The sequence below is a fragment of the Scyliorhinus torazame genome, chromosome 13 (assembly GCF_047496885.1).
Source record: "Scyliorhinus torazame isolate Kashiwa2021f chromosome 13, sScyTor2.1, whole genome shotgun sequence".
NCBI lineage: Eukaryota > Metazoa > Chordata > Chondrichthyes > Carcharhiniformes > Scyliorhinidae > Scyliorhinus > Scyliorhinus torazame.
The window spans coordinates 75,799,945-75,825,494 of record NC_092719.1 but is presented as its reverse complement, the minus strand read 5'-3'; the positions used below and the strand labels follow the sequence as shown (position 1 = coordinate 75,825,494).

Sequence of the window (25,550 nt, the reverse complement as noted above, 5' to 3'; positions counted from 1 at the left end):
CCCCGTGTTTGCATGGGTTTCGCCCCCACAACACAAAGATGTGCAGGCTCGGTGGATTGGGGCAATCTAGAATGAGAAGTCACAGTTTTAGGATTAGGAGTAGCCGATTTAAAACAGGGATGAGGAGAAATTACTTCTCTCAAAGAGTCGTGAATCTGTGGAATTCGCTACCCCATAGTGCTGTGGATGCCGGGACATTGAGTAAATTTAAGGAGGAGATAGACACATTTTTAATTAGTGAAGGGTTAAAGGGTTAGGAGAATTGAGAGAATCGTATTGAATGGTGGAGCGGGCTCGAGAGGCTGAATTGCCTATACCTGCTCTGAGTTCTTATGTTCTTATGCACCGTCTCTGGAGTGCCTCCAATGCCAGGATATCTTTCCTTAGATAAGGGGACCAAGTAGGTGTCGCATTCTGCAATTCCCTCCCTAATCCCCTCAACTTCCCTCCCTAATCCCCACGCAGGCCCCCCCCCCCCCTCCCAACAATAAAAACTAAAAGCCCCAGCTGAAAGAAGCGAGGACAATACGGGGCGCCAGGGCAGACAGCAATACTAAGAGGGGAACTAAACCACCAACGAGGGAAAGGGAGGGGGGAGGGAGGGTGGACCTCATGTAAAAACCGGTGTCAATAAGACACAAACTTGTTTGTAAATATCAGATACACATGAACTGTTACTCTGTAAAAACAGGAAAAAAACAATAAAAATATATTTTTTTAAAAATGAAAGGGCAGATTATCTGGTTGATAGCTCATTGTTGTTTGTTGTCATTTGCTGAGCAAAATTTTGTCTGCTGTGGTTCCTACAGTGGCTATACTCAAAAAGTACCTAATTAGCTGCAATGTCTTTTCAGTTGTCCGGTGTTGTGAAAAGCGTTACATAAATGCATGTTTTCCTTGGTCCAAATATTTGATTCCTCCTTCTAAATATCTCCATCTTTATGGTAGAGTGACCATTATTTTGGATTTGTCTCCATGAAGCTCCTAGGGAAGTTACTTTTCTAAGTTAAAGCCACTGTATAATAAGTGCAATAAAAACACAAAATGCCAGGTCTGGCAGCATCTGTGGAGAGAGAAAGGAAGTTAGTGCTTCGAGTCTGTATGATTCATAGAAACCCTACAGTGCAGAAGGAGGACACTTGGCCCATGGAGACTGCACTGACCCTCTGAATGAGTACTCTACCTAGGCCTAAAGGTTCAGAGTTAAAGAGAGGGAGCTATGTGATGGTTTTTATACTGTTTAAGAGTGGGTGGAGTGTGCGAAACAAAGTATTAGCAGAACAAGGAGCAGCGCTCTGTGAAAGCAAAACTTAAGATGGCCCTGTGGGAGAGGGGTGGGGGGTACACTGGATCAAAAAATTGAGTTTCAACATTGATTTCAACAACTTCAGGCTGGGAACTCGCCTCCATCTTGACCCCCATTTTAAATCCATTTGTTTTTGTCCCAACACTGACCCCCCTCCCCCACAGAGCCATCTGTCACTTGTTCTTAAGTTTAGGCTTTCACAGAGAGCTGACCCCTGTTCTGTTGTTAACACATCCTGCTATCTTATTTTAAGCCATTATCAACACATTCTTTTGTCCTAAACACTACCACAAACACTTTCTCCTGTGTGTGCTTCACACATCTTTGTTGCAATCCCCCCCCGACCTTCAACTCTGCTCCACCGGGGCAGCACGGTGGTGCAGTGGTCAGCACTGCATTCTCAAGGCACTGAGGTCCCAGGTTCGATCCCGGCTATGGGTCACTGGCCATGTGGTGTTTGCACATTCTCCCTGTATTTGCGTGGGTTTCGCCCCCACAACTCAAAGATGTGCAGGCTAGGTGGATTGGACATGGTAAATTGCCCCTTAATCGGAAAAAAAATGAATTGGGTACTCTAATTTAAAAAAAACTGTGCTCCACCTCATCTTAAACAAGTCCATCACATTTCTCCCTCTCTTCAGCTCTGAAGAAGAATCACACTGACTCGAAACGTTAACTCTGTTTCTCCCCCACAGACGCCGCCAGACCTGCTCAGTCCCCCCCCCCCCCCCGCCCTGCATTTTCTGGGCTGGATTCTTTGCCGGCGGGATGCTCCGTTTTGCCGGCAGCCCGGTGGTTTTCCCGTCAGCGTGGGGCTGACCCACAATTGGAAACCCCATTGACCGGCCGGCATAAGGGAGCATCGCGCCGGCGGGGTGATATAGAAATGTGGCGCGACGGGACGGAGAATCCAGCCCTCTGCTTTTATTTCAGATCTCCAGCATCCGTAGTATTTAGCTTTGAGTGTAGAGTACAATATGTGCAGATTGTTGCCAAATGGAACCGGTGCTAAATACCTTTGATGTTGCTCAGAGCACAAAATGGTGCTTCATTCTCCCCACGTTCTTGAGATATGTAATCAGCAGTGGAGGAGGAGGGACCGAGGTGACAGTAGAGCGTGCTGTTACTAGTATTGGGTCGAAAGGTATATTGTTGGTTGGGGTTTGTTGTGTTATGCTGCTTTGTGTAGCATAAGCTGCTTCCTTGATGTATGCTTTGACAAAGGAAGCTCCAGACTATGAAATGAGTTCAACTTGTTTATTGAACTATTAACACAGTTCTTAAATGAGTTTGACTCTCTGCTAATCTAGCTGTAGTAACTCAGTCTATCTTTACCAGCCTGCTCTAAGCCACGTGTTGAGTGTGATGCTGTTGATCAACCCTGATGTACTCTCTCGATGTCTGTCTGTGGAAAGAGACAGAGCATGTGCTCTGTCTCTTTTATATGGGTTGTGAAGTGCCCGTTGTGGTAATGCCACCTCTGGGTGTCCTGATTACCCATTGGTTGTGTCCTGTTGTAATGACCCATTGGCTGTATGTCTGCATGTCATTACATCTCTGGTGCTCCCTCTAGTGGTTACTTAGTTGTAGTGTATTTACATTAACCCCTTGTGTATATACAGTGATGCATATCACCACAGGGTTGAATGAGAGGGAGTCAGGCTACACCTTTTTTGTTATGAGTACATATTTGATACTCCGCACTATGTTTAAATAGGTGGGGCGGGGGGGTGGAGACGTCCTTTCTCCAGTCCATTAATCCGGAGTGGATTAATAAAGGCATGGTGATCTGAAAAAAATGCTTCACAGAGAACACAGGATGTAAATTCCCTGTAATAATAAAACATTAAGGGGTTGGGGTAGGAAGTAAGGCTTGTCGATGCCTTACATTTATTCCTTCTAATGTAGAAATCAAAGGTTTGAAATGTAGCTTAATGAATGGGAATTGTATGGTTTGTGATGAAGTTGGATGGGAGTGGAAGTGGCGTATGTGTGGGTGGGGGGGGGGGGGGGGAGGAATAGCCCGAGTGGGAAGAACTTGACAGCAGACAAGGAACGAGACCGGTGAATGTGGTTCCTGCACAAGGGGAGCTTTGTGCAGTGGCCGAGAATTGCATCCCCCTCAACCCACAAGAGCTCCTCTCTCTCTCTGTGCCTCGTTCCACGGATGCAGCACAGCAGCCTATTTTCTGCATGCGGCAGACCCTCTGATACCTTAGCTGCGTATTTCTGATTTATATATTTATTTATCTTTGTGCATTTTTTTTCCCGCCGTTCTCCCCACGTTTACTGGCGGGTGCACCGAGTTTTAAAACAGGGGAAGGAATTCCGAGCCTGCTTTTCTTCTTGGGATTGGCGACTCGCTGTGGCAGCCACCGAGGGGGGCAAGGATGGCAGCTCTCTCCTCGACAAGCCCCCCCAGCCCCAGCACACTTGCCAGCTTTCTGAGCAGCTCCACATCCTTGTAATGGGGGGGACCCGGAGGACCATGTGAAAGTGGACCACCCCCAGCTAGCCCCCCCTCCTCCCCATCTCCCCGGCACCACCAGCCATGCTGTGGAGGGGGATCTGTCCCCGCTCCCGGCTCCCGGTCGGGGTGGCTCTCGGTGTCTTTGTGCTCTGTTGGCTGTACGTGTACCCGGTCTACAGGATCCCCGACGAGAAGGAGATCGTCAACGAGATCCTGCAGCAGGCGAAGTGGAAGAGGAACCAGACAGCCATCGCCGCATTCAGGTAAGGACAGCGATGGATGAGAAGGAGGGGGTGGTGATGGGGGGGGGGGTTGTGTAGCAGTGTAAAATGAGACTGGGAGGCAATCAGAGCAGCTCACAGCATGCAATAGATACAATATAAATGTTCATAGCCTGCATTAAATACAATATAAATGGTCATAGCCTGCATTAAATACAATATAAATGTTCATATCCTGCATTAAATACAATATAAATGGTCATAGCCTGCATTAAATACAATATAAATGTTCATATCCTGCATTAAATACAATATAAATGTTCATATCCTGCATTAAATACAATATAAATGTTCATAGCCTGCATTAAATTAAAAAAAATAATAATTATCTCTCACACAAACATATATGTAAAATTATAACTCCATATATACATATATAAAACATGCATGCATATATCTAATACACATATCTATCTACATAACACACATATACATGACACATACAAACACATGGTACACATACAAATATATAACACATATACAAAATTATAAAACAGACCCCATCATATAATACACTCACAAACAAATAGTGTATATTAAATATGCACACACATCCGTGTGCACATATATATAAAACAGACAGGCTAGATCTTGCACTGTCTTGACAAAGCAACCAGTTTCCTGTAAAGAGCCCCCACATCTCCACACATGTTGTGCACGGCCTGTAAACCTGGGTTATTCTTGCACGCGCCAGAATTCAGGCTGCCTGAGAGGCAAAGACCAGCTGACAACTCAACAATGTATTCCAAAGAGGTTTTAATCTTACTGTGAGCCCACCATAGCGAGTCTCAGGGGCTGCTGAGAAGGATTGATTTTAGTTTGATTTTGTGACTGTACCTCACCCCCCGCCCCACCCGAACATTTAACCGACCACCCTACTCCTTTATGTCAAAACCACCTAGAAGGTCACTAATTAAAAGGTCGGGAAATAGATGATAATTGAACTTTTTATCTTCGTAAATTAAAGATTGTGCATTTAAATGACCTGCTAAATATATATGTGTCTGGTAAATTTTTACCGAATTCATATTATCTGTAAGGGAGGGATCTTCCTTACGTGTATCTGCTATTACTGGGCCCTTCACAAAAACCCTGCTGACAGCATTGAGCACACAGAGTGAAGAAGTTACATGTATGTGGCCGAGACTCATTCAGTGCTTAGAGGGCAGTCCCAAGCTATACTGCTGATTGTAACTTACTGTTAGTTGTGGCCCTTCCACCTCCCCCCCCCGCCCCCTGAGTTAGGAGAGTAGTGAGTCCATGTAGGTTTGAATGCACAACAGTTTTTGTGCTGGGGCTACATTACAATATGAAGAAGAAGCTGCGGGAATCTGTCTTTTCTGTAGCTCTTAAAAAGCAAAACAATGCGATGAAGCAGCACCTCTCACAGCCTAAGGACACGACAGAGTGTTTTGCAGTCAATCGAGCACTTTTGAAGTGCTGTCGGTATTCTACTGTAGGAACGGTGGCGCAGTGGGTTAGCCCTGTTGCCTCACGGCGCCGAGGTCCCAGGTTCGATCCCGGCTCTGGGTCACTGTCCGTGTGGAGTTTGCACATTCTCCCCGTGTTTGCGTGGGTTTCGCCCCCACAACCTAAAGGTGTGCAGGGTATGTGGCCTGAACACGCTAAATTGCCCCTTAATTGGAAAAAAAATGAATTGGGTACTCTAAATTAAAAAAAAAGGAATGGGAACAACTGGTGAGCACACAGAAGGCCCCCACAATCAGCAATAGGATAACGACCAGGTCAAAGTACTGTACACACCACTGTCAGCATCTAAGGGGACGAGGTGGAGATGGTTAACAGCTTCAAATTCCTAGGGATACACATCTCCAAAAAATCTGTCCTGGTCCACCCACGTCGACGCTACCACCAAGAAAGCACAAAAGTGCCTATACTTCCTCAGGAAACTAAGGAAGTTTGGCATGACCACATGAACACTTAGCATCTTTTACAGATGCACCATAGAAAGCATCCTATCTGGCTGCAATACATCCTGGTCCAGCCTGGCAACCGCTCGGCCCAAGACCGCAATAAACTTCAGAGAGTCAAGAACACAGCCCAGTCCATCACACAAAACTGCCTCCCATCCATTGACTCCATCTACACCTCTCGCTGCCTGGGGAAAGCGGTCAGCATAATCAAAGACCCCTCCCACCCGGCTTACTCACTCTTCCATTGGGCAAGAGATACAAAAGTCTGAGAACACGCACGAACAGACTCAAAAACAGCTTCTTCCCCTCTGTTACCAGACTCCTAAATGACCCTCTTATGGACTGACCTCATTAACATTACACCCCTGTATGCTTCACCCGATGCCGGGGTTATGTAGTTACATTGTGTACCTTGTGTTGCCCTATTATGTATTTTCTTTTATTTTCATGAACTTAATGATCTGTTGAGCTGCTCGCAGAAAAATACTTTTCACTTACCTCGGTACACGTGACAATAAACAAATCCAATCCAATCTGTTGTACATAAAAGCAAAATACCTCGGATGCTGGAAACCTGAAATAAAAACAGGTTTTCTGAGTGTTCCAGTTTTTGATGTTTTTATTTAATCTGTGGTGGAGCTTGGTTGAAGGATAAATATTGGCCAGAACACTAGGGAGAACTCCGGCGCCTCTCTGAATTGTGTCTTGGGATCTTATGCACCTGAGAAAGTAAGCAGATGTTGGGTTGCACATCTTGCTGAAAGATGGCACCTCTGGAAGAGCAGTGCATCCTCAATATTGCACCAGTATGTCGTCCTTCTGCTCAACTCTCTGGCGAGAAGACTCTGTACACATTGAGAGCACGGTAAAGATGGATGAGGTATCTGGGTCATGCACAAAGCAGACACAGAACCAATCAACCACAGTAACAATCAACCAGAACAACCTTGGCACAAATGCAGAGTTTCTTTTGTGGATGTTTTGTGACATCCCAGGAAAGGAATCCGTGTTTAAAAAAAATTCAAACCTGCACAAGGGCTTAAGTGGGTCGGTGCAGACTCGATGGGCCCAATGGCCTCCTTCTGCACTATATGTTCTATGTTCTATAAGATATGTTGCAAAATAGATCCTATTGTTCTGGAAGGAAGATCAATTTTTTAAGCTTTGATGCTTCTGACACTGGGCTCATAGTCACCTCAAACCACATACTGCAACCCCATTCTAATTAGAAATTATTCTGGTCAACCTACCACCCGAGTCTCACCCGTGCCATCTTAATCCTTCGCTCCTCAATAACCCCCAACATTTCTAATCTACCCTGTGAGGCCTTCATGCCCAAGTGTTGGTTTAAGTGTTGGGGCAGCACGGTAGCATTGTGGATAGCACAATTGCTTCACAGCTCCAGGGTCCCAGGTTCGATTTCGGCTTGAGACACTGTCTGTGCGGAGTCTGCACATCCTCCCCGTGCGTGCGTGGGTTCCCCCCAAGTGCTCCGGTTTCCTCCCACAGTCCAAAGATGTGCAGGTTAGGTGGATTGGCCATGATAAATTGCCCTTAGCGTCCAAGATTGCCCTTAGTGTTGGGTGGGGTTGGGTGAGGTTACTGGGTTATGGGGATAGGGTGGAGGTGTTGACCTTGGGTAGGGTGCTCTTTCCCAGAGCCGGTGCAGACTCGATGGGCCGAATGGCCTCCTGCACTGTAAATTCTATGTATCTATCTATGTAATTCTGAAGGTCCCCAAATATCTCCTATGGGAAATCGTCAAATGCAGCTTCCAGACATCACCTGCATATGTGGACATTTTGGTTTGGACACCTGGGGCGTCATTCTCCGATCCCCCGCCGGGTCGGAGAATGGCCGTTGGCCGCCGTGAATCCCGCCCACGCCCCGCCGAAGTCTCCGGTACCGGAGATTGGGCGGGGGCGGGAATTGGGCCGCGCCGGTTGGCGGGACCCCTTGCTGGATTCTCCGACCCGAATGGGCCGAAGTCCCGCCCAGAAATTGCCTGTCCCGCCGGCGTAAATCAAACCTGGTATTTACCGGCGGGACCAGGCGGCGTGGGCGGACTCCGGGGTCCTGGGGGGGGCGCGGGGCGATCTGACCCCGGGGGGTGCCCCAACGGTGGCCTGGCCCGCGATCGGGGCCCACCGATCCGCGGGCGGGCCTGTGCCGTGGGGGCACTCTTTCCCTTCCGCCTCCGCCACGGCCTCCACCATGGCGGAGGCGGAAGAGACTCTCCCCACTGCGCATGCGCGGGAAACTGACAGCGGCCGCTGACGCTCCCGCACATGCGCCGGGAAACTGACAGCGGCCGCTGACGCTCCCGCGCATGCGCCGCATTTCCACGCCAGCTGGCGGGGCAACAAACGCCATTTCCGCCAGCTGGCGGGGCGGAAATCCCTCCGGAGCATTCCGCACCTTTGGGCCGGCGCGATGCCCGTGTGATTGGCGCCGTTGGGGGAGAATTTTGCCCCTTGTTTGTTTAGAATTTTGAAAGTAATGCTTGAATCAATAAGCATTTCTACTCCTGTGCAACAAAGTGCAAGAGTAACAACTTAGAACGTCGGAATTACAAGGCAGAAAAAGATCAAGTTTGACATCTGCCAGCCCGGTAGTTGCATGATTTCTTTCAGAAAATATTTTTTCACAGGGTGTGGGTGTCGTTGGCTGGACTAGCATTTATTGTCTATCCATATCTTCCCTTTAGAACGGGGTAGTGAGCTGCCGTCATGAATCACTGCAGTCCATGTGGTGTAGGCATGCCCACAGTGCTGTTAGGGAGGGAGTTCCAGGGTTTAGTGCCAACGACAGTGATATTTTTCCAAGTCAGGATGGTGAGTGACTTGGAGGGGAGCCACCAGGTGGTGGTGTTCCCATGCGCCTTCTGCTCTTATCCTTCTAGATAGTAACGGTCATGGGTTTAGAAGCGTACGGAGCCTTGGTGAGTTGCTGCTGCCACTGTGTGTCGGTGGTGGAGGCAGTGAATGTTTCAACAATGACAATGAAGTTGTTGACTGATTATAGCAATCAATCTCTATCAATTAGTCTACAGCAAGCCCAGCCATAAGGTGGAAAACCTCTTGTGTTGCAAGCTTTAGGACCCTCATTCCAAAGTCACCTGTTCCTCCCAAGCATGTTACATTTATCCCATGCTATATCTAAAATTACTCATATACCATATCCGTAAATGTGATTTTCTCAAGGGAATGTACCCAGTCTGCATTTTAATGATTCAATGCTAGCTGTTTCTACCCTCTCCTCAGGAAACACAAACATGGATGAGCATTCCAGTAGTAGATGTGCTGCGGCACTGATAGACACATGCAGTGTATGGAGGTGAAAGTAGGCAGTCTTGGTGATGGAAATGATTTGGAATTGGAAGTTCAGCTCAGGGTCGTTTAGAGCGTCAAGCTTGAGAATGATCTGGTTCAGGCACAGGCGTTGGCCAGGGAGAAGGGTGGAGTTGGTGGCTGGGAAACAGAGTTTGTGGTGGGTCTGAAGACCCTCTGCCGGATTCTCCATTGGCGGGATCCTCCGCTTCGCCGGCAGCGTGCCTATGCCCGCGGGTTTCCCGACGGCATGGGATGGCCACAATGGGGTATCTCATTGGCCGGTTGCCGGAATGGAGGATCCTGCTGCCTGCGGGGGGTGCACCGTGCCGGAAAACAGAGTTGGCAGGACAGAGCATCCCATCCAATGCCTTCAATCTGTCCCAATGTTTAGTTGGAGGAAGTTAGTGCCCATTCAACTAGATAAGCAGCATGACAACAGTAGAGGGGTTGAGAGTGGCGATGAAGGGATTGAGAGTGGTAGTGGAGGGGTTGACAGTGGTCGTGGAGGGGTTGAGAGTGGCAGTGGAGGGGTGGAGAGTGGCAGTAGAGGGGTGGAGAGTGGCAGTGGAGGGGGTAGAGTGGCAGTGGAGGGGGTAGAGTGGCAGTGGAGGGGGGAGAGTAGCAGTGGAGCGGGGAGAGTGGCAGTGGAGGGGGGAGAGTAGCAGTGGAGGGGGGAGAGTGGCAGTGGAGGGGGGAGAGTGGCAGTGGACGGGTGGAGAGTGGCAGTGGAGGGGAGAGACTGGCAGTGGGGGTGGAGAGTTGCAGTGGAGGAGGAGAGACTGGCAGTGGAGGGGGGAGATTGGCAGTGATGGGGTGGAGAGGGACAGTGGTGGGGGTAAAGTGGCAGTGGTGGTGTGGAGAGTGGCAGTGTTGGGGGGGAGAGTAGCAGTGGAAGGGGGAGAGTAGCAGTGGAGGGGGGAGAGTGGCAGTGGAGGGGGAGAGTGGCAGTGGAGGAGGGAGAGTGGCAGTGGAGGGGGGAGAGTGGCAGCAGAGGGGGGAGAGTGGCAGTGGAGGGGTGGAGAGTGCAGTGCTGAGATAAAGGTGGATATTGTCAGTGTACATGTGAAAACAGCATTTGCGTTTTCAGATGATGTCACCAAAAGGCAGCATGTGGATGAGAAATTGGGGGAGGGGACGTTTGGGGGGTGGGCAAGAGAAGATGTTTGAGTGTCTCCAAAGGTAACAATGCAGGATCTGGAGGAATAACCATCTGCCTTTGTCTGGATAAGTAAGAGTGAACCTAACCCTTTAACCGCATGTCCCCTGAAGTTCCACCTGTCACCTGGAGGAAATCTGAGTAAGTCGGGAACAACTATTCTGTGCATTGATCCCACTCGTGATAAGAAGACAACAATGGCAGCTTAAGATATAAAGAAGCAATTGAACTATAATTCAGTGTAATATTGAGGCAGTTAGCAGCCGGCGTCAGTGTGACATCAGAAGAGAGCTAACAAAAAACTGTAACCTCTCAGTCACTTCTAATCCGGGAAAATCAGCCAGATGTGACAGCTGTTGGAAATTGAACCTTCATAAAACCAGCAGACTCACCCGGTGAGGTGCACACCATCTAGATTTGAGCAGCAGAGATGGGTGAACATTCTCCCTTCTACACAAAATAACATTGATGGTAAGGATCCACACGCAATCCCCAACGCCTACACAGAGCAGCATTGATGGTGGTCAGCAATTGTCACCCTGCGTTGAGGCAGCCATTTATACAACAATGCATGGTTTAATAAATAGGCCAAGCATTTTTCCTGCAACATTTTAAATCGAAATGTTAGAAAAAAAAAAGACTTGCATTATTGTGTCTTTTATGATCTTGGGACATTGGAAAGCACTTTGAAAGCCGAGGAAATACTTTTGAAATGTGGCCACTGCTGAATTGTAGAGAGATCCGGCACCCAATTTGCTCAAAGCAGGCTCCCAGAAACAGAAATGTGATTATATATTGCTTGAGCGATATTTGCTGACCAGGAGAATTCGCCTGCTTTTCTTTTAAATAATGCCATGGGATCTTTTACAATCAGTCGAGAGAGCAGTTGTGAGGCCACCAAAAACAAGGAGCAGGTCTGTGCGCTGCCATGCTTGTGTGTTGACTGGGAGTGAGTGGTGAGGGAGCATTTAAAAGCAGCTCCCCCTTGTTAACGACAAGCAGCTGAGGCGTGCGTTGGGTGAATCAGACAGCGAGAAAGCCAGTAATGTGGAGAATCTCGTGGCGGCACATTTTTCTTTTTAATTTGAAGTAACCAATTCTTTTTTTTTCCAATTAAGTGGCAATTTAGTGTGGCCAATCCACCTACCCTGCACATCTTTGGGTTTGGGGGGTGAGGCCCATGCAGACACGGGGACAATGTGCAAACTCCACACAGACCTGTCACCTGGGCAGCACGGTAGCATTGTGGATAGCACAATTGCTTCACAGCTCCAGAGTTGGGTGGGGTTACTGGGTTATGGGGATAGGGTGGAGGTGTTGACCTTGGGTAAGGTGCTCTTTCCAAGAGCCGGTGTAGACTCAATGGGCCGAATGGCCTCCTTCTGCACTGTAAATTCTATGATAAGACAGTGATCCGGGGTCCGGATCGAACCCGGGTCCTTGGCGCCGTGAGACTGTAGTGCTAACCACTGCACCACCATGCTGCCCCATGGAGGGGCTCAATTTTGGCACGACGTGCCTTTGAATGCGATTTTGTCAACGCAGCCGTCACAAAAAGCCCCTCAAAACCCGCCCAAATCCGGTGTTTGAAATGTTTCCGTTGAACCTCCCTGAAGGAACTCCATAGTTTCTTCAGTCCTCCAGTTATATCATAATTCACGCACCCCTCCCCCACCCCCCACCCACCCCCAGCCCATGCTGATCAGATCTCTCAAGCACATAAAGTTGGTTCTTTATTATTTGGTATTTTCATTTGATTTCAATAAATTTATCAATCATTGTAATCTCAAATGGGACCATGTTGTGATCATTTATACTGGGAGACACAATGACCTTTTGCGATGACGATTTCATCATTGCCCTGTTACTCATAATCAATTCCAAGATGTTTTCTTCTCTTACTGGAATTTGTACAAACTGGGTCATAAAGCATCTTCCACTCCTTTGCGAAAGATTGTCCCTGCCTTACCGATAGAGTGATTGTTATGCCAGTAATTTTCTTCTAACTTAAGATCCAACTATTACAATTGTTTCCTCACTATTTCATCACACAGATCGAGATCAAGGTTTGCATGCTAGCTTGGTATTCTAAAAAGCATATCTCGGCCTTTATTCATTGTACCCAAAGTAGAATATTTCCTCTTTACATCCTCTCGCAGTGCTGGAGTTTATGTAAACATTCGCTGTGTTATACTCCAGAAAGCGAGGCGGTGAAGCCATTCTTTACACACTTTTAGAATCATTGCTTTACAGACTCCTCACCTGAGAAACCATTTTTTCAATCTGTTCCTCTTTAAAGAGGCACAGGTGATTCCCAGTTAGTGCCCCGTTACAATCCCTGTCGAGACTGATAATTGTTAGAAAGAGGTATGTGGCTGGATTCTCTGTTCCTGAGACAAAGGGCTGGATTCCCTGATTTTGAGGCTAGTGTCTCGTCTTACGACCAAAACGTCGGCGCTGCCCTCTGGTTGGGGGTGGGGGGGGGGTGGGGCTAGCAGCCGCGCCACGTTAAATGCAGCTACGGATGGAGAATTGTCGGGTCTGTGGCGGCGCATGCGCATGGCGATGGCAGGCAGCGGTCACGCCGTACAACATGGCGCCGGTCAAGCGTGGACCAGCCTGCCAGATAGTGCCACCGTTTTTGGCGCCAGTCGGCGGACATCGCGCCAGCCCAAAGGTGCGGAATGCTCCGCATCTTTGGGGGCCGAGCCCCAACATTGAGGGGCCAGGCCGACGCCGGAGGGATTTCCGCCCCGCCAGCTGGCGGAAATGGCGTTTGTTGCCCCGCCAGCTGGCAGAAATGGCGTTTGGTGCCCCGCCAGCTGGCGCGGAAATGCGGCGCATGCGCGGGAGCGTCAGCGGCCGCCGACAGTTTCCCGCGCATGCACAGTGGGGAGAGTCTCTTCCGCCTCCGCCATGGTGGAGGCCGTGGCGGAGGCGGAAGGGAAAGAGTGCCCCCACGGCACAGGCCCGCCCGCGGATCGGTGGGCCCCGATCGCGGGCCAGGCCACCGTGGGGGCACCCCCCGGGGTCAGATCGCCCCGCGCCCCCCCCAGGACCCCGGAGCCCGCCCACGCCGCCTGGTCCCGCCGGTAAATACCAGCTTTGATTTACACCGGCGGGACAGGCAATTTCTGGGCGGGACTTCGGCCCATCCGGGCCGGAGAATTGAGCGGGGGGTCCCGCCAACCGGCGCGGCCCGATTCCCGCCCCCGCCCAATCTCCGGTACCGGAGACTTCGGCGGGGGCGGGGGCGGGATTCACGGCGGCCAACGGCCATTCTCCGACCCGGCGAGGGGTCGGAGAATGACGCCCCATGTTTGTATAGTAAACCACATTCTCGAAAGATGTGAAGCCTTGTAGATAAAGTCCCCAACTCCTCCCAGCATTTCAGCCTGCTCCTTTCTCTCTGCCACATTGCAGCGAGTCTTCTAGTTTCCCTTTGAAAAGACCCTGCACTCAATCTCCTGAGTCTAATCAAATTTGCCTTCAGCAGCAAGGCAACCTCTGGTGACTCCTTGGTCTTTAAACCTCTAAAATTCCAATGTCTTCTCACAGGAAAATCAATTCTCACCAGCAATCTGCTTGGTCTAACCACAACAACAGCCTTTTCCGCTCTTTCTCACATCTCTCTCTCTTTCCCTCTCTCCTGGGTCTGAGTGTGAGAGTCTGTGTCCAGCATTACAAGCCACACCTCTTTTAGTCAAGGTGAGAAAACTTCTACCTGGGTTTCAATGGGTTACGACCTGGGCCTATGTCCTCATGATAACCAAATCACATGGATTGATCTTTAGACAGAGTTCAATATGATATTACCATCCCCCCATTCTAGAAATTCTGTTTTACCTCAAAGCACAGAGACAATTACAGGCCTAACACTGCCACCTACACAGTTAAATACAATTAATATACAATTAACAATTTTCCTTCTCTTTCTTTAAATAAAAATGAGAGTTTATGTGTGAAACCAAAATTTCAAAACAAAACAAATCAGAAGCCTCCATACTCTGCACAAAGCATTACATTGTGAAACACTCCTCCTCTCGGACCACTAACAATTTCCTTGTACATGCATTTACTGTTCAACAGCTGATGACATGCATCTGCTCATTTTATTTTTAATATTTGCTTTCTAGCATTTGTTTCAAGCCAGCGAGGTCAATCCATAACTGTTTTTTATTCACACTTATAATGGAGTGTACATTATCCCACAAGGAACAATTATCTACACAATATTAGATGGGTATACTTTGTTCAGTGCATCGATTGTACTGAATCTTATTTAACATGTTTGGCAAATAGAATCCCATATCCATGGCCGCCATAGGGACAAGCGTTTCAGCAGCCAGAGTACTTTTAATAACCCTTTCTATTGTATTAGCTTTCAAGCTAAAGGACAATATTTCCTATTTTCGCCCATATGAAATATAGAAGCACCTGCACTCACATACCCATCAGGAAGATTAGCATCACTAAAAGTGATAAGTTTCACGCTTGTTGGGTCACCTAAGGATAGAAACTTAGGCGCACATTATTGCAGATATAATTTCATTAATGTTTTATTTGCCTTTAAAAGATTTTCTACTTTAGGGTGTTCCACTCTGACACATCAAATCTCTTCTAGTCTGAGAGCACAAATAGTTTGATTGACCAATCAAGCTTTGCAATTGCTTTCTCGTTTTTTAAAGATATAATCTTATCTTTCTGTGATGGCCTAGTATGATCATTTGGGATGGAAGTAACACTTCCCTAAAAATGACTTTTCATTTTAAGCTAGTTCAGACATACCTTTTGGGTCTTGTGACGCAGTAGCTAACATCCCTGCCTCCGTAGCAGAAGCTCTGGCTTCACGTCCCACTCCATGATTTGATGGCCATAAAATGTGGCCGAACAAGTTGATTATCAGCCTGTAAACCCTTCCAATAAATGTAGGAATGGTGATATGAGCGGGAGAGATTCCTGGTCAGATGTGCTTAATGTGGCATGATGCTCCTCAAGCCTCTGGCTACCACTTCCAGACATAACTAGCAATGGAAACAGACATAAGCATGTACTTTGACTGCCTCACGAGTCATTTGCTGTGGAAAGCTTCTAAGTTTAAGACCTATTCTGCTTAATATCTAAACCGATATATTAAAAAGCAATTTTAAATTTTACCGTAACCTTATGAGGAGCACATTTCTCAAATGGCACAATACCACCCTGCAAGAAACCTCAACATGCATCATGATGGTGCCTGAACATTTTCCTTTATGATTCCAGCGAAACATTGCAGAATCAGCTTTTAGTCAAACACAAGTCTCTTTTCAGCATCTTTTCACAGCCTCGCCTCTGAAAAACACTGCACCCTGGAGGGATCATTCAGGCAAGAGATGTGCATCTTTTCTTTCCATAGTTTTCTTTCTGCATCTGTTCTTCTTGGGGGAATGGAGGATGGAGGGGGGAGTTCAGAAATACTTTGTCTAAAAGGTATTGCCCCGCAGAAACGTTGATTAATCCACATTCCCATGAGCATGTAGCCAAAGGAGCTAAAATAATTGCTTTTGCAGCTAGGAGCAACCACTGTAACATCAGTATCACCCAGTCGCACTACAAAACCTCTGGCAACTAGCTTCATTTTTGCCTTGTAAGCCCTGTCTGCAAGGATTTCTTCAGTAGAAATCCATCCATGTGAAAAAGCTGGTTGAGCCTTATCTGGTACTCCTGAATAAACTCCAAACTCTCCCCAACTACCTAACTCCTTTTGCTTTGCCTCTCATTAGTTTATGCTTATTGGCAGCCACACGCATTTCTGCTGCTAGGATGTTCAGCTGTAGTATTCAAGACCATGATGTTCATGTTTTCACACGTCTCTGAACTCATCATTGGTAAATTCTCCTCCATTCTCAGACAGAAACTTTGCTGATGCCCCCAGTGTCTCTCCATTTCTCTTTGATTTTGTCTACAATCACCCTTTGATCTTCACTCCGTGTTCTTGTAGAAAGATTAAATCTGGTCGCCTGGTCTACATTGCTATTAGATCTACGACGACTACTTTGTTAAACGCATGTGTGAAGGCAAGGTTTACAACAGGATGAAACAGCATCCTCTGATAATCTTTACAGATATAACCCTGAAACGTGTGAGGTGATGCATTTTGAGGGGACTAACACGGCAAGGGAATAGACAATGAACGGTAAGATGCTAGGAAGTACGGAGGACCTTGGTGCATGTCCATAGATCCCTGAAAGCAGTAGACCAGGTAGATATGGTGGTTAAGAAGGCATATGGGATACTTGCCTTTATTAGCTGAGGCATAGAATATAGGAACTGGGAGGTTATGATGAAGCTGTATATAACCTTCGATAGGCCAGAGCTAGAATACTGTGTGCAGTTCTGGTCACCACACTATAGGAAGGATGTGATTGCACTACAGAGCATACAGAAGAGATTCACCAGGATGCTGTCACGGCTGGAGTGTTTCTGTTATGAAGAGAGACTGGATAGGCTGGGATTGTTTCCCTTCGAGCAGAAAAAGCTAAGGGTGTGTGGAGGAGGGGGGGGGGGGGGGGGGGACCTGATTGAGGGCTATAGATAGGAAAATATTTCCCCTTAGTTGAGGGGTCAATAACCAGGGGACATAGATTTAAAGTAAGGGGCAGGAGATTTAGAGGAGATCTGAGGAAAAGATTATTCACCCAGAGCGGGGTGGGAATCTGGAACTCACTGCCTGAAAAGGTGGTAGAGGCGGGAACCCTCACAGCATTTATGAAGTACTTAGCACTTGATAAGGCTTGGCATACCAGGCTATGGACTATGTGCTGTAAAATGTCATTAGGATAGCACAGACATGATGGGCCAAAGGGACTCTTCCTGCGCTGTAAAAACTCTACGACTCTATTTCACAAGTCTTGTTTTTTAATTCATTATTGGAATGTGAATGGTGCTGCCAAGGCCATCATTATTGTCCTTTAAGGAGGTTGGTTTCTTTTTTTTCCATAAATTTAGAGCACCCAATTCTTTTTCTTTTCCAATTAAGGGACAATTTAACGTGGTCAATCCAACTACCCTGCACATCTTTGGGTTGTGGGAGTGAGACCCACGCAAACACGGGGAGAATGTGCAAACTCCACAAGGACAGTGACCCGGGGCCGGGATTGAACCTGGGTCCTCAGCGCCGTGAAGCAGCAGTGCTAACCACTGCACCACTGTGCCGCCCTAAGAAGGTTGGTTTCTTAAATCGCTGCAGTACATGTGGTGCAAATACATTCAGGATGCTCTTAAGGATGGGTTTTGACCCAGCAACAGTGAAGAAACATTGATATCATTCCAAGTTAGGGTGGTGAGTGCTTGGGGGGAGCTTGCAGGTGATAGTGGTTCCCATGGGTCTGGCACCTTGCTCTTCTAGGTGGTAAAGATTTCAGGTTTGTAAGGTGTTGCAGAAGGAGATTTGGTGAACTGTCCGGGTGAATCTTGTAGATGGTGTATATTACAGCCACTGTATCTGCTGGTGGAGGGAGTAAACGCTTAAGTTACTGGATGGACTGTCAATCATGTGGGCTGCTTTGACCTAGATGGAGAGAATGCTTCTTTCTTTAGTTAAAGCTATTCATATCCAAGCCATTGGAGTGTGCATCTGACTTGTGCCTTGTAGGTGGTGGACAGGCTTTGTGGAGTCAGGAGGTGAGTTGCTATTGTTTGGCAAGTCACCGTAGTGCATCTTGCCTGAGATACACACTGCTCCCATTGTGTGTTGATGGATTGAGTCAAGCTTCTTGAGTGTTTTAGAGTTGTGCACAGCCAAGCTAATTCATAGAATAATCCATAGAATCCCTATGGAGGTCATTTGGTCCATTGAGTCTGTACCAACCCTCCAAAAGAGCACCCTATCTATGCCCATTCTCCGGCCCTATCCCTGTAACCCCGCACATTACTCATGGCCAATCCACCAAACCTGCACATCTTTGGGGGAGGAAACCGGAGCACCCGGAGGAAAGACATGCAGACACAAGGAGAACATGCACACTACACACTCTTAACTTGTGCTTTGTGGGGCAGCACGGTGGTGCAGTGGTTAGCACTGGTGCCTCACGACGCTGAGGTCTCAGGTTCGATCCCGGCTCTGGGTCACTCGCTGGCCGTGTGGAGTTTGCATATTCTTTTAAAAAAAATAAATTTAGTGTACCCAATTATTTTTTTCCAATTAAGGGGAAATTTAGCGTGTTCAATCCACCTAACCTGCACATCTTTGGGTTGTTGGAGCGTAACCCATGCAAACACGGGGAGAATGTGCAAACTCCACACGGACAGTGACCCAGAGTCGGGATCGAACCAGGGACCTCGGCGCCGCGAGGCTGCAGGGCTAACCCACTGTGCCACCCTGCTGCCCCGAGTTTGCATATTTTCCCCGTGATTGCATGGGTTTCGCCCCCACAACCCAAAGATGTGCAGGGTAGGTGGATTGGCCCTGCTAAATTGCCCCTTCATTGGAAAAATTGAATTGAGTACTCAAAATTTAAAAAAAACTTGTGCTTTGTAGATGGTGGACAGGCTTTGGTGTGTAAAGAGGTAGGTTACCCTCTGCAGAATTCCCAATCCCTGGCTTGCTGTTGCAGCTATAGTACTTATATTTATGCAGTTCAATTTCTGGTTAACGGTAACCCAGAGGATATTGATGGTGGAGGATTCAGCTATGGTAATGCAATTGACAGACAAGGAGAAATGGTTAGATTCTTTCTTATTAGAGATGGTCATTGCCTGGTACATGTGTGGCGCTAATGTTATTTACCACTAATCAGCCCAAGCACAAATGTTGTCCAGGTCTTGCTGCAAGTGACTGCTTCTTATTTCATGACTGTGAATGATATTGAACTATGCAATCATCAGCGAATATCCCCACCTCGGACCTTAAATTGAAGGAAAGGGCATTGGTGGTTAGATTCTCGGCTACTACCTTGAGGAACTCCTGTCGTGACAGGGTGAACTCCAAATCAACTGCCTTTCCAAAAATAATTGCTTTGTCATGCTTGGTGTCAAGTTTCATTTGTTCTTTTTTCAAAGGTTTGCTCACCAGCATAGGTAACTTACTGGAAACTACACCAGTGCTGATAAAACAGGTTACTCCAGCTCTTTTACATGGAATTACAACTCTCTTTAGTGACTTCAATTTGTTGCCATTGCCAAATCTAGTGTGTCATTTATACTCCTTAAGCTTGCATTGATCCTCACTACTTTAGTGAATCAAAGTACAATTTTATCAAATCTGTCCCATATACTATTTTTTTTAAATTAAATATTTTATTGAAAATTTTTGGTCAACCAACACAGTACATTGTGCATCCTTTACACAATATTATAACAACACAAATAACAATGACCTATTTTATAAACAAAAAATGAATAAATAATAAATAACAAAAATGAAAACTAGCCCTAATTGGCAACTGCCTTGTCACAAGTAACACTCTCCAAAAATATAATTTAACAGTCCAATATATAATTATCTGTAGCAACGACCTATACATACTATACAGTATATATCAACAACACTGAGAGTCCTTCTGGTTCCTCCTCCGCCCCCCCCCCCCCCCCCACCCCCCCGATCCTGGGCTGCTGCTGCTGCCTTCTTTTTCCCATTCCGTCTATCTTTCTGCGAGGTATTCGACGAACGGTTGCCACCGCCTGGTGAACCCTTGAGCCGACCCCCTTAGGACGAACTTAATCCGCTCTAGCTTTATAAACCCCGCCATGTCATTTATCCAGGTCTCCACCCCCGGGGGCTTGGCTTCTTTCCACATTAACAATATCCTGCGCCGGGCTACTAGGGACGCAAAGGCCAAAACATCGGCCTCTCTCGCCTCCTGCACTCCCGGCTCTTGTGCAACCCCAAATATAGCCAACCCCCAGCTTGGTTCGACCCGGACTCCTACTACTTTTGAAAGCACCTTTGTCACCCCCATCCAAAACCCCTGTAGTGCCGGGCATGACCAAAACATATGGGTATGATTCGCTGGGCTTCTCGAGCACCTCGCACACCTATCCTCCACCCCAAAAAATTTACTGAGCCGTGCTCCAGTCATATGTGCCCTGTGTAATACCTTAAACTGAATCAGGCTTAGCCTGGCACACGAGGACGACGAGTTTACCCTGCTTAGGGCATCTGCCCACAGCCCCTCCTCGATCTCCTCCCCCAGCTCTTCTTCCCACTTCCCTTTTAGTTCATCTACCATAGTCTCCCCTTCGTCCCTCATTTCCCTATATATATCTGACACCTTACCATCTCCCACCCATGTCTTTGAGATCACTCTGTCCTGCACCTCTTGTGTCGGGAGCTGCGGGAATTCCCTCACCTGTTGCCTCGCAAAAGCCCTCAGTTGCATATACCTGAATGCATTCCCTTGGGGCAACCCATATTTCTCGGTCAGCGCTCCCAGACTCGCGAACTTCCCATCCACAAACAGATCTTTCAGTTGCGTTATTCCTGCTCTTTGCCACATTCCATATCCCCCATCCATTCCCCCCGGGGCAAACCTATGGTTGTTTCTTATCGGGGACCCCCCCCAAGGCTCCAGTCTTTCCCCTATGCCGTCTCCACTGTCCCCAAATCTTCAGTGTAGCCACCACCACCTGGCTTGTGGTGTAGTTCCTCGGTGAGAACGGCAATGGGGCTGTCACCATAGCCTGTAGGCTAGTCCCCCTACAGGACGCCCTCTCTAATCTCTTCCACGCCGCTCCCTCCTCCTCTCCCATCCACTTACTCACCATTGAAATATTAGCGGCCCAATAATACTCACTTAGGCTCGGTAGTGCCAGCCCCCCCCTATCCCTGCTACGCTGTAAGAATCCCTTCCTCACTCTCGGGGTCTTCCCGGCCCACACAAAACCCATGATGCTCTTTTCAATCCTTTTAAAAAAAGCCTTCGTGATCACCACCGGGAGGCACTGAAACACAAAGAGGAATCTCGGGAGGACCACCATCTTAACCGCCTGCACCCTCCCTGCCATTGACAGGGATACCATATCCCATCTCTTGAAATCCTCCTCCATCTGTTCCACCAACCGCGTTAAATTTAACCTATGCAATGTGCCCCAATTCTTAGCTATCTGGATCCCCAGGTAACGAAAGTCCCTTGTTACCTTCCTCAACGGTAGGTCCTCTATTTCTCTACTCTGCTCCCCTGGATGCACCACAAACAACTCACTTTTCCCCATGTTCAATTTATACCCTGAAAAATCCCCAAACTCCCCAAGTATCCGCATTATTTCTGGCATCCCCTCCGCCGGGTCCGCCACGTATAGTAGCAAATCGTCCGCATACAAAGATACCCGGTGCTCTTCTCCTCCCCTAAGTACTCCCCTCCACTTCTTGGAACCCCTCAACGCTATCGCCAGGGGCTCAATCGCCAGTGCAAACAATAATGGGGACAGAGGGCATCCCTGCCTTGTCCCTCTATGGAGCCGAAAATATGCAGATCCCCGTCCATTCGTGACCACGCTCGCCACTGGGGCCCTATACAACAGCTGCACCCATCTAACATACCCCTCTCCAAAACCAAATCTCCTCAACACCTCCCACAAATAATCCCACTCCACTCTATCAAATGCTTTCTCGGCATCCATCGCCACTACTATCTCCGTTTCTCCCTCTGGTGGGGCCATCATCATTACCCCTAACAACCTCCGTATATTCGTGTTCAGCTGTCTCCCCTTCACAAACCCAGTTTGGTCCTCGTGGACCACCCCGGGACACATTCCTCTATTCTCATTGCCATTACCTTGGCCAGGACCTTGGCATCTACATTTAGGAGGGAAATAGGTCTATAGGACCCGCATTGTAGCGGGTCCTTTTCCTTCTTTAAGAGAAGCGATATTGCCTCATTAAAGGTCCTCGTCAGTACCGGGGCGAGCAAGTCCACATATTTTCTATAGAATTCGACTGGGAATCCATCCGGTCCCGGGCCTTTCCCGCCTGCATGCTCCTAATTCCTTTCACCACTTCTTCTACCTCGATCTGTGCTCCCAGTCCCACCCTTTCCTGCTCTTCCACCTTGGGAAATTCCAGCCGATCCAAGAAGCCCATCATTCTCTCCCTCCCATCCGGGGGTTGAGCTTCATATAATTTTTTATAAAATGTCTTGAACACTCCATTCACTCTCTCCGCTCCCCGCTCCATCTCTCCTTCCTCATCCCTCACTCCCCCTATTTCCCTCGCTGCTCCCCTTTTCCTCAATTGGTGTGCCAGCAACCTGCTCGCCTTCTCCCCATATTCGTACTGTACACCCTGTGCCTTCCTCCATTGTGCCTCTGCAGTGCCTGTAGTCAGCAAGTCAAATTCTACATGTAGCCTTTGCCTTTCCCTGTACAGTCCCTCCTCCGGTGCTTCCGCATATTGTCTGTCCACCCTCAAAAGTTCTTGCAGCAACCGCTCCCGTTCCTTACTCTCCTGCTTCCCTTTATGTGCCCTTATTGATATCAGCTCCCCTCTAACCACCGCCTTCAACGCCTCCCAGACCACTCCCACCTGGACCTCCCCATTATCATTGAGTTCCAAGTACTTTTCAATGCACCCCCTCACCCTTAGACACACCCCCTCATCTGCCATTAGTCCCATGTCCATTCTCCAGGGTGGGCGCCCTCCTGTTTCCTCCCCTATCTCCAAGTCCACCCAGTGTGGAGCGTGATCCGAAATGGCTATAGCCGTATACTCCGTTCCCCTCACCTTCGGGATCAATGCCCTACCCAGCACAAAAAAGTCTATTCGCGAGTAGACTTTATGGACATAGGAGAAAAACGAGAACTCCTTACTCCTAGGTCTGCCAAATCTCCACGGGTCTACACCTCCCATCTGCTCCATAAAATCTTTAAGTACCTTGGCTGCTGTCGGCCTCCTTCCAGTCCTGGACTTCGACCTATCCAGCCCTGGTTCCAACACCGTATTAAATCTCCCCCCATTATCAGCTTTCCCATCTCTAGGTCCGGAATGCGTCCTAGCATCCGCCTCATAAAATTGGCATCATCCCAGTTCGGGGCATATACGTTTACCAAAACCACCGTCTCCCCCTGTAGTTTGCCACTCACCATCACGTATCTGCCCCCGTTATCCGCCACTATAGTCTTTGCCTCGAACATTACCCGCTTCCCCACTAATATAGCCACCCCCCTGTTTTTCGCATCTAGCCCCGAATGGAACACCTGCCCCACCCATCCTTTGCGTAGCCTAACCTGGTCTATCAGTTTCAGGTGCGTTTCCTGTAACATAACCACATCTGCCTTAAGTTTCTTAAGGTGTGCGAGTACCCGTGCCCTCTTTATCGGCCCGTTCAGCCCTCTCACGTTCCACGTGATCAGCCGGGTTGGGGGGTTTCCCACCCCCCCCCCCCCCTTGTCGATTAGCCATCACCTTTTTCCAGCTCCTCACCCGGTTCCCACGCAGCTGTATCTCCCCCAGGCGGTGCCCCCCCGCCCATCCTCTCCCATACCAGCTCCCCCCTCTCCCCAGCAGCAGCAACCCAGTAATTCCACCCTCCCACCCCCCCCCGCTAGATCCCCCGCTAGCGTAATTACTCCCCCCATGTTGCTCCCAGAAGTCAGCAAACTCTGGCTGACCTCGGCTTCCCCCCGTGACCTCGGCTCGCACCGTGCGACGCCCCCTCCTTCCTGCTTCTCTATTCCCGCCATGATTATCATAGCGCGGGAACCAAGCCCGCGCTTCTCCCTTGGCCCCGCCCCCAATGGCCAACGCCCCATCTCCTCCACCTCCCCTCCTCCCCCCATCACCACCTGTGGGAGAGAGAAAAGTTACCACATCGCAGGATTAGTACATAAAACCCCTCTTTGCCCCCCACATTCGCCCCACCACTTTGTTCGAACGTTCTTTTTAATAACCCGCTCATTCCAGTTTTTCTTCCACAATAAAAGTCCACGCTTCACCCGCCGTCTCAAAGTAGTGGTGCCTCCCTCGATATGTGACCCACAGTCTTGCCGGTTGCAGCATTCCAAATGTTATCTTCTTTTTATGAAGCACCGCCTTGGCCCGATTAAAGCTCGCCCTCCTTCTCGCCACCTCCGCACTCCAGTCTTGATAAACGCGGATCACCGCGTTCTCCCATTTACTGCTCCGAGTTTTCTTCGCCCATCTAAGGACCATTTCTCTATCCTTAAAACGGAGGAATCTCACCACTATGGCTCTGGGAATTTCTCCTGCTCTCGGTCCTCGCGCCATCACTCGGTATGCTCCCTCCACCTCCAACGGACCCGCCGGGGCCTCCGCTCCCATTAACGAGTGCAGCATCGTGCTCACATATGCCCCGACGTCCGCTCCCTCCACACCTTCAGGAAGACCAAGAATCCTCAGGTTGTTCCTCCTTGCGTTGTTTTCCAGTGCCTCCAACCTTTCCACACATCGTTTCTGATGTGCCTCCTGCGTCTCCGTCTTCACCACCAGGCCCTGTATATCGTCCTCATTCTCGGCTGCCTTTGCCTTCACGACCCGAAGCTCCCGCTCCTGGGTCTTTTGTTCCTCCTTTAGCCCTTCGATCGCCTGTAGTATCGGGGCCAACAGCTCTTTCTTCATTTCCTTTTTGATCTCTTCCACACAGCATTTCAAGAACTCTTGTTGTTCAGGGCCCCATGTTAAACTGCCACCTTCCGACGCCATCTTGGTTTTTGCTTGCCTTCCTTGCCGCTGTTCTAAAGGATCCACTGCAATCTGGCCACTCTCTCCTCCTTTTTCCATCCGTATCCAGGGGGGATTCCCTTCTGGTTTACGGCACAGTGTTTTTAGCCGTCAAAATTGCCGTTGGGGCTCCTATCAAGAGCCCAAAAGTCCGTTTCACAGGGAGCTGCCGAAACGTGCGACTCAGCTGGTCATCGCCGCACCCGGAAGTCCGTCCCATATACTATTGAAGTACAAGTTCTATCTAGTACTTCATGGTCAAAGGAGTCTGCAACTAATACATAATAAAGATTTGGGGCAGGATTCTCCTTCCTGCTGCGCCCGTTTTCTGGTGTGGCCAGCCCCCACTGGCAGCGGGATTCTCCGTCCTGGCAGCTGCCCAATGGGGTTTCCCATTGTGGGCACCCCCACACCGTCT

General features: G+C 48.7%; 1 protein-coding gene across 2 annotated transcripts in view; it reads left to right on the top strand.

Annotated features, from left to right (window-relative positions):
* The first annotated feature begins 3,329 nt into the window (after nt 1-3,329).
* st8sia1 (ST8 alpha-N-acetyl-neuraminide alpha-2,8-sialyltransferase 1) overlaps nt 3,330-25,550 on the top strand; it is a 145,088-nt gene continuing 122,867 nt past the window's right edge. Inside the window, exons 1-2 of one of the 2 annotated variants that reach the window (XM_072471783.1) lie at nt 3,330-4,039; nt 17,498-17,684. In XM_072471783.1, coding sequence (XP_072327884.1) covers nt 3,858-4,039; nt 17,498-17,684 — 369 coding nt within the window. In that variant the 5' untranslated portion in view covers nt 3,330-3,857. The remainder of the gene's footprint in view (nt 4,040-17,497; nt 17,685-25,550) is intronic. The other variant, XM_072471784.1, reaches the window with a different exon arrangement.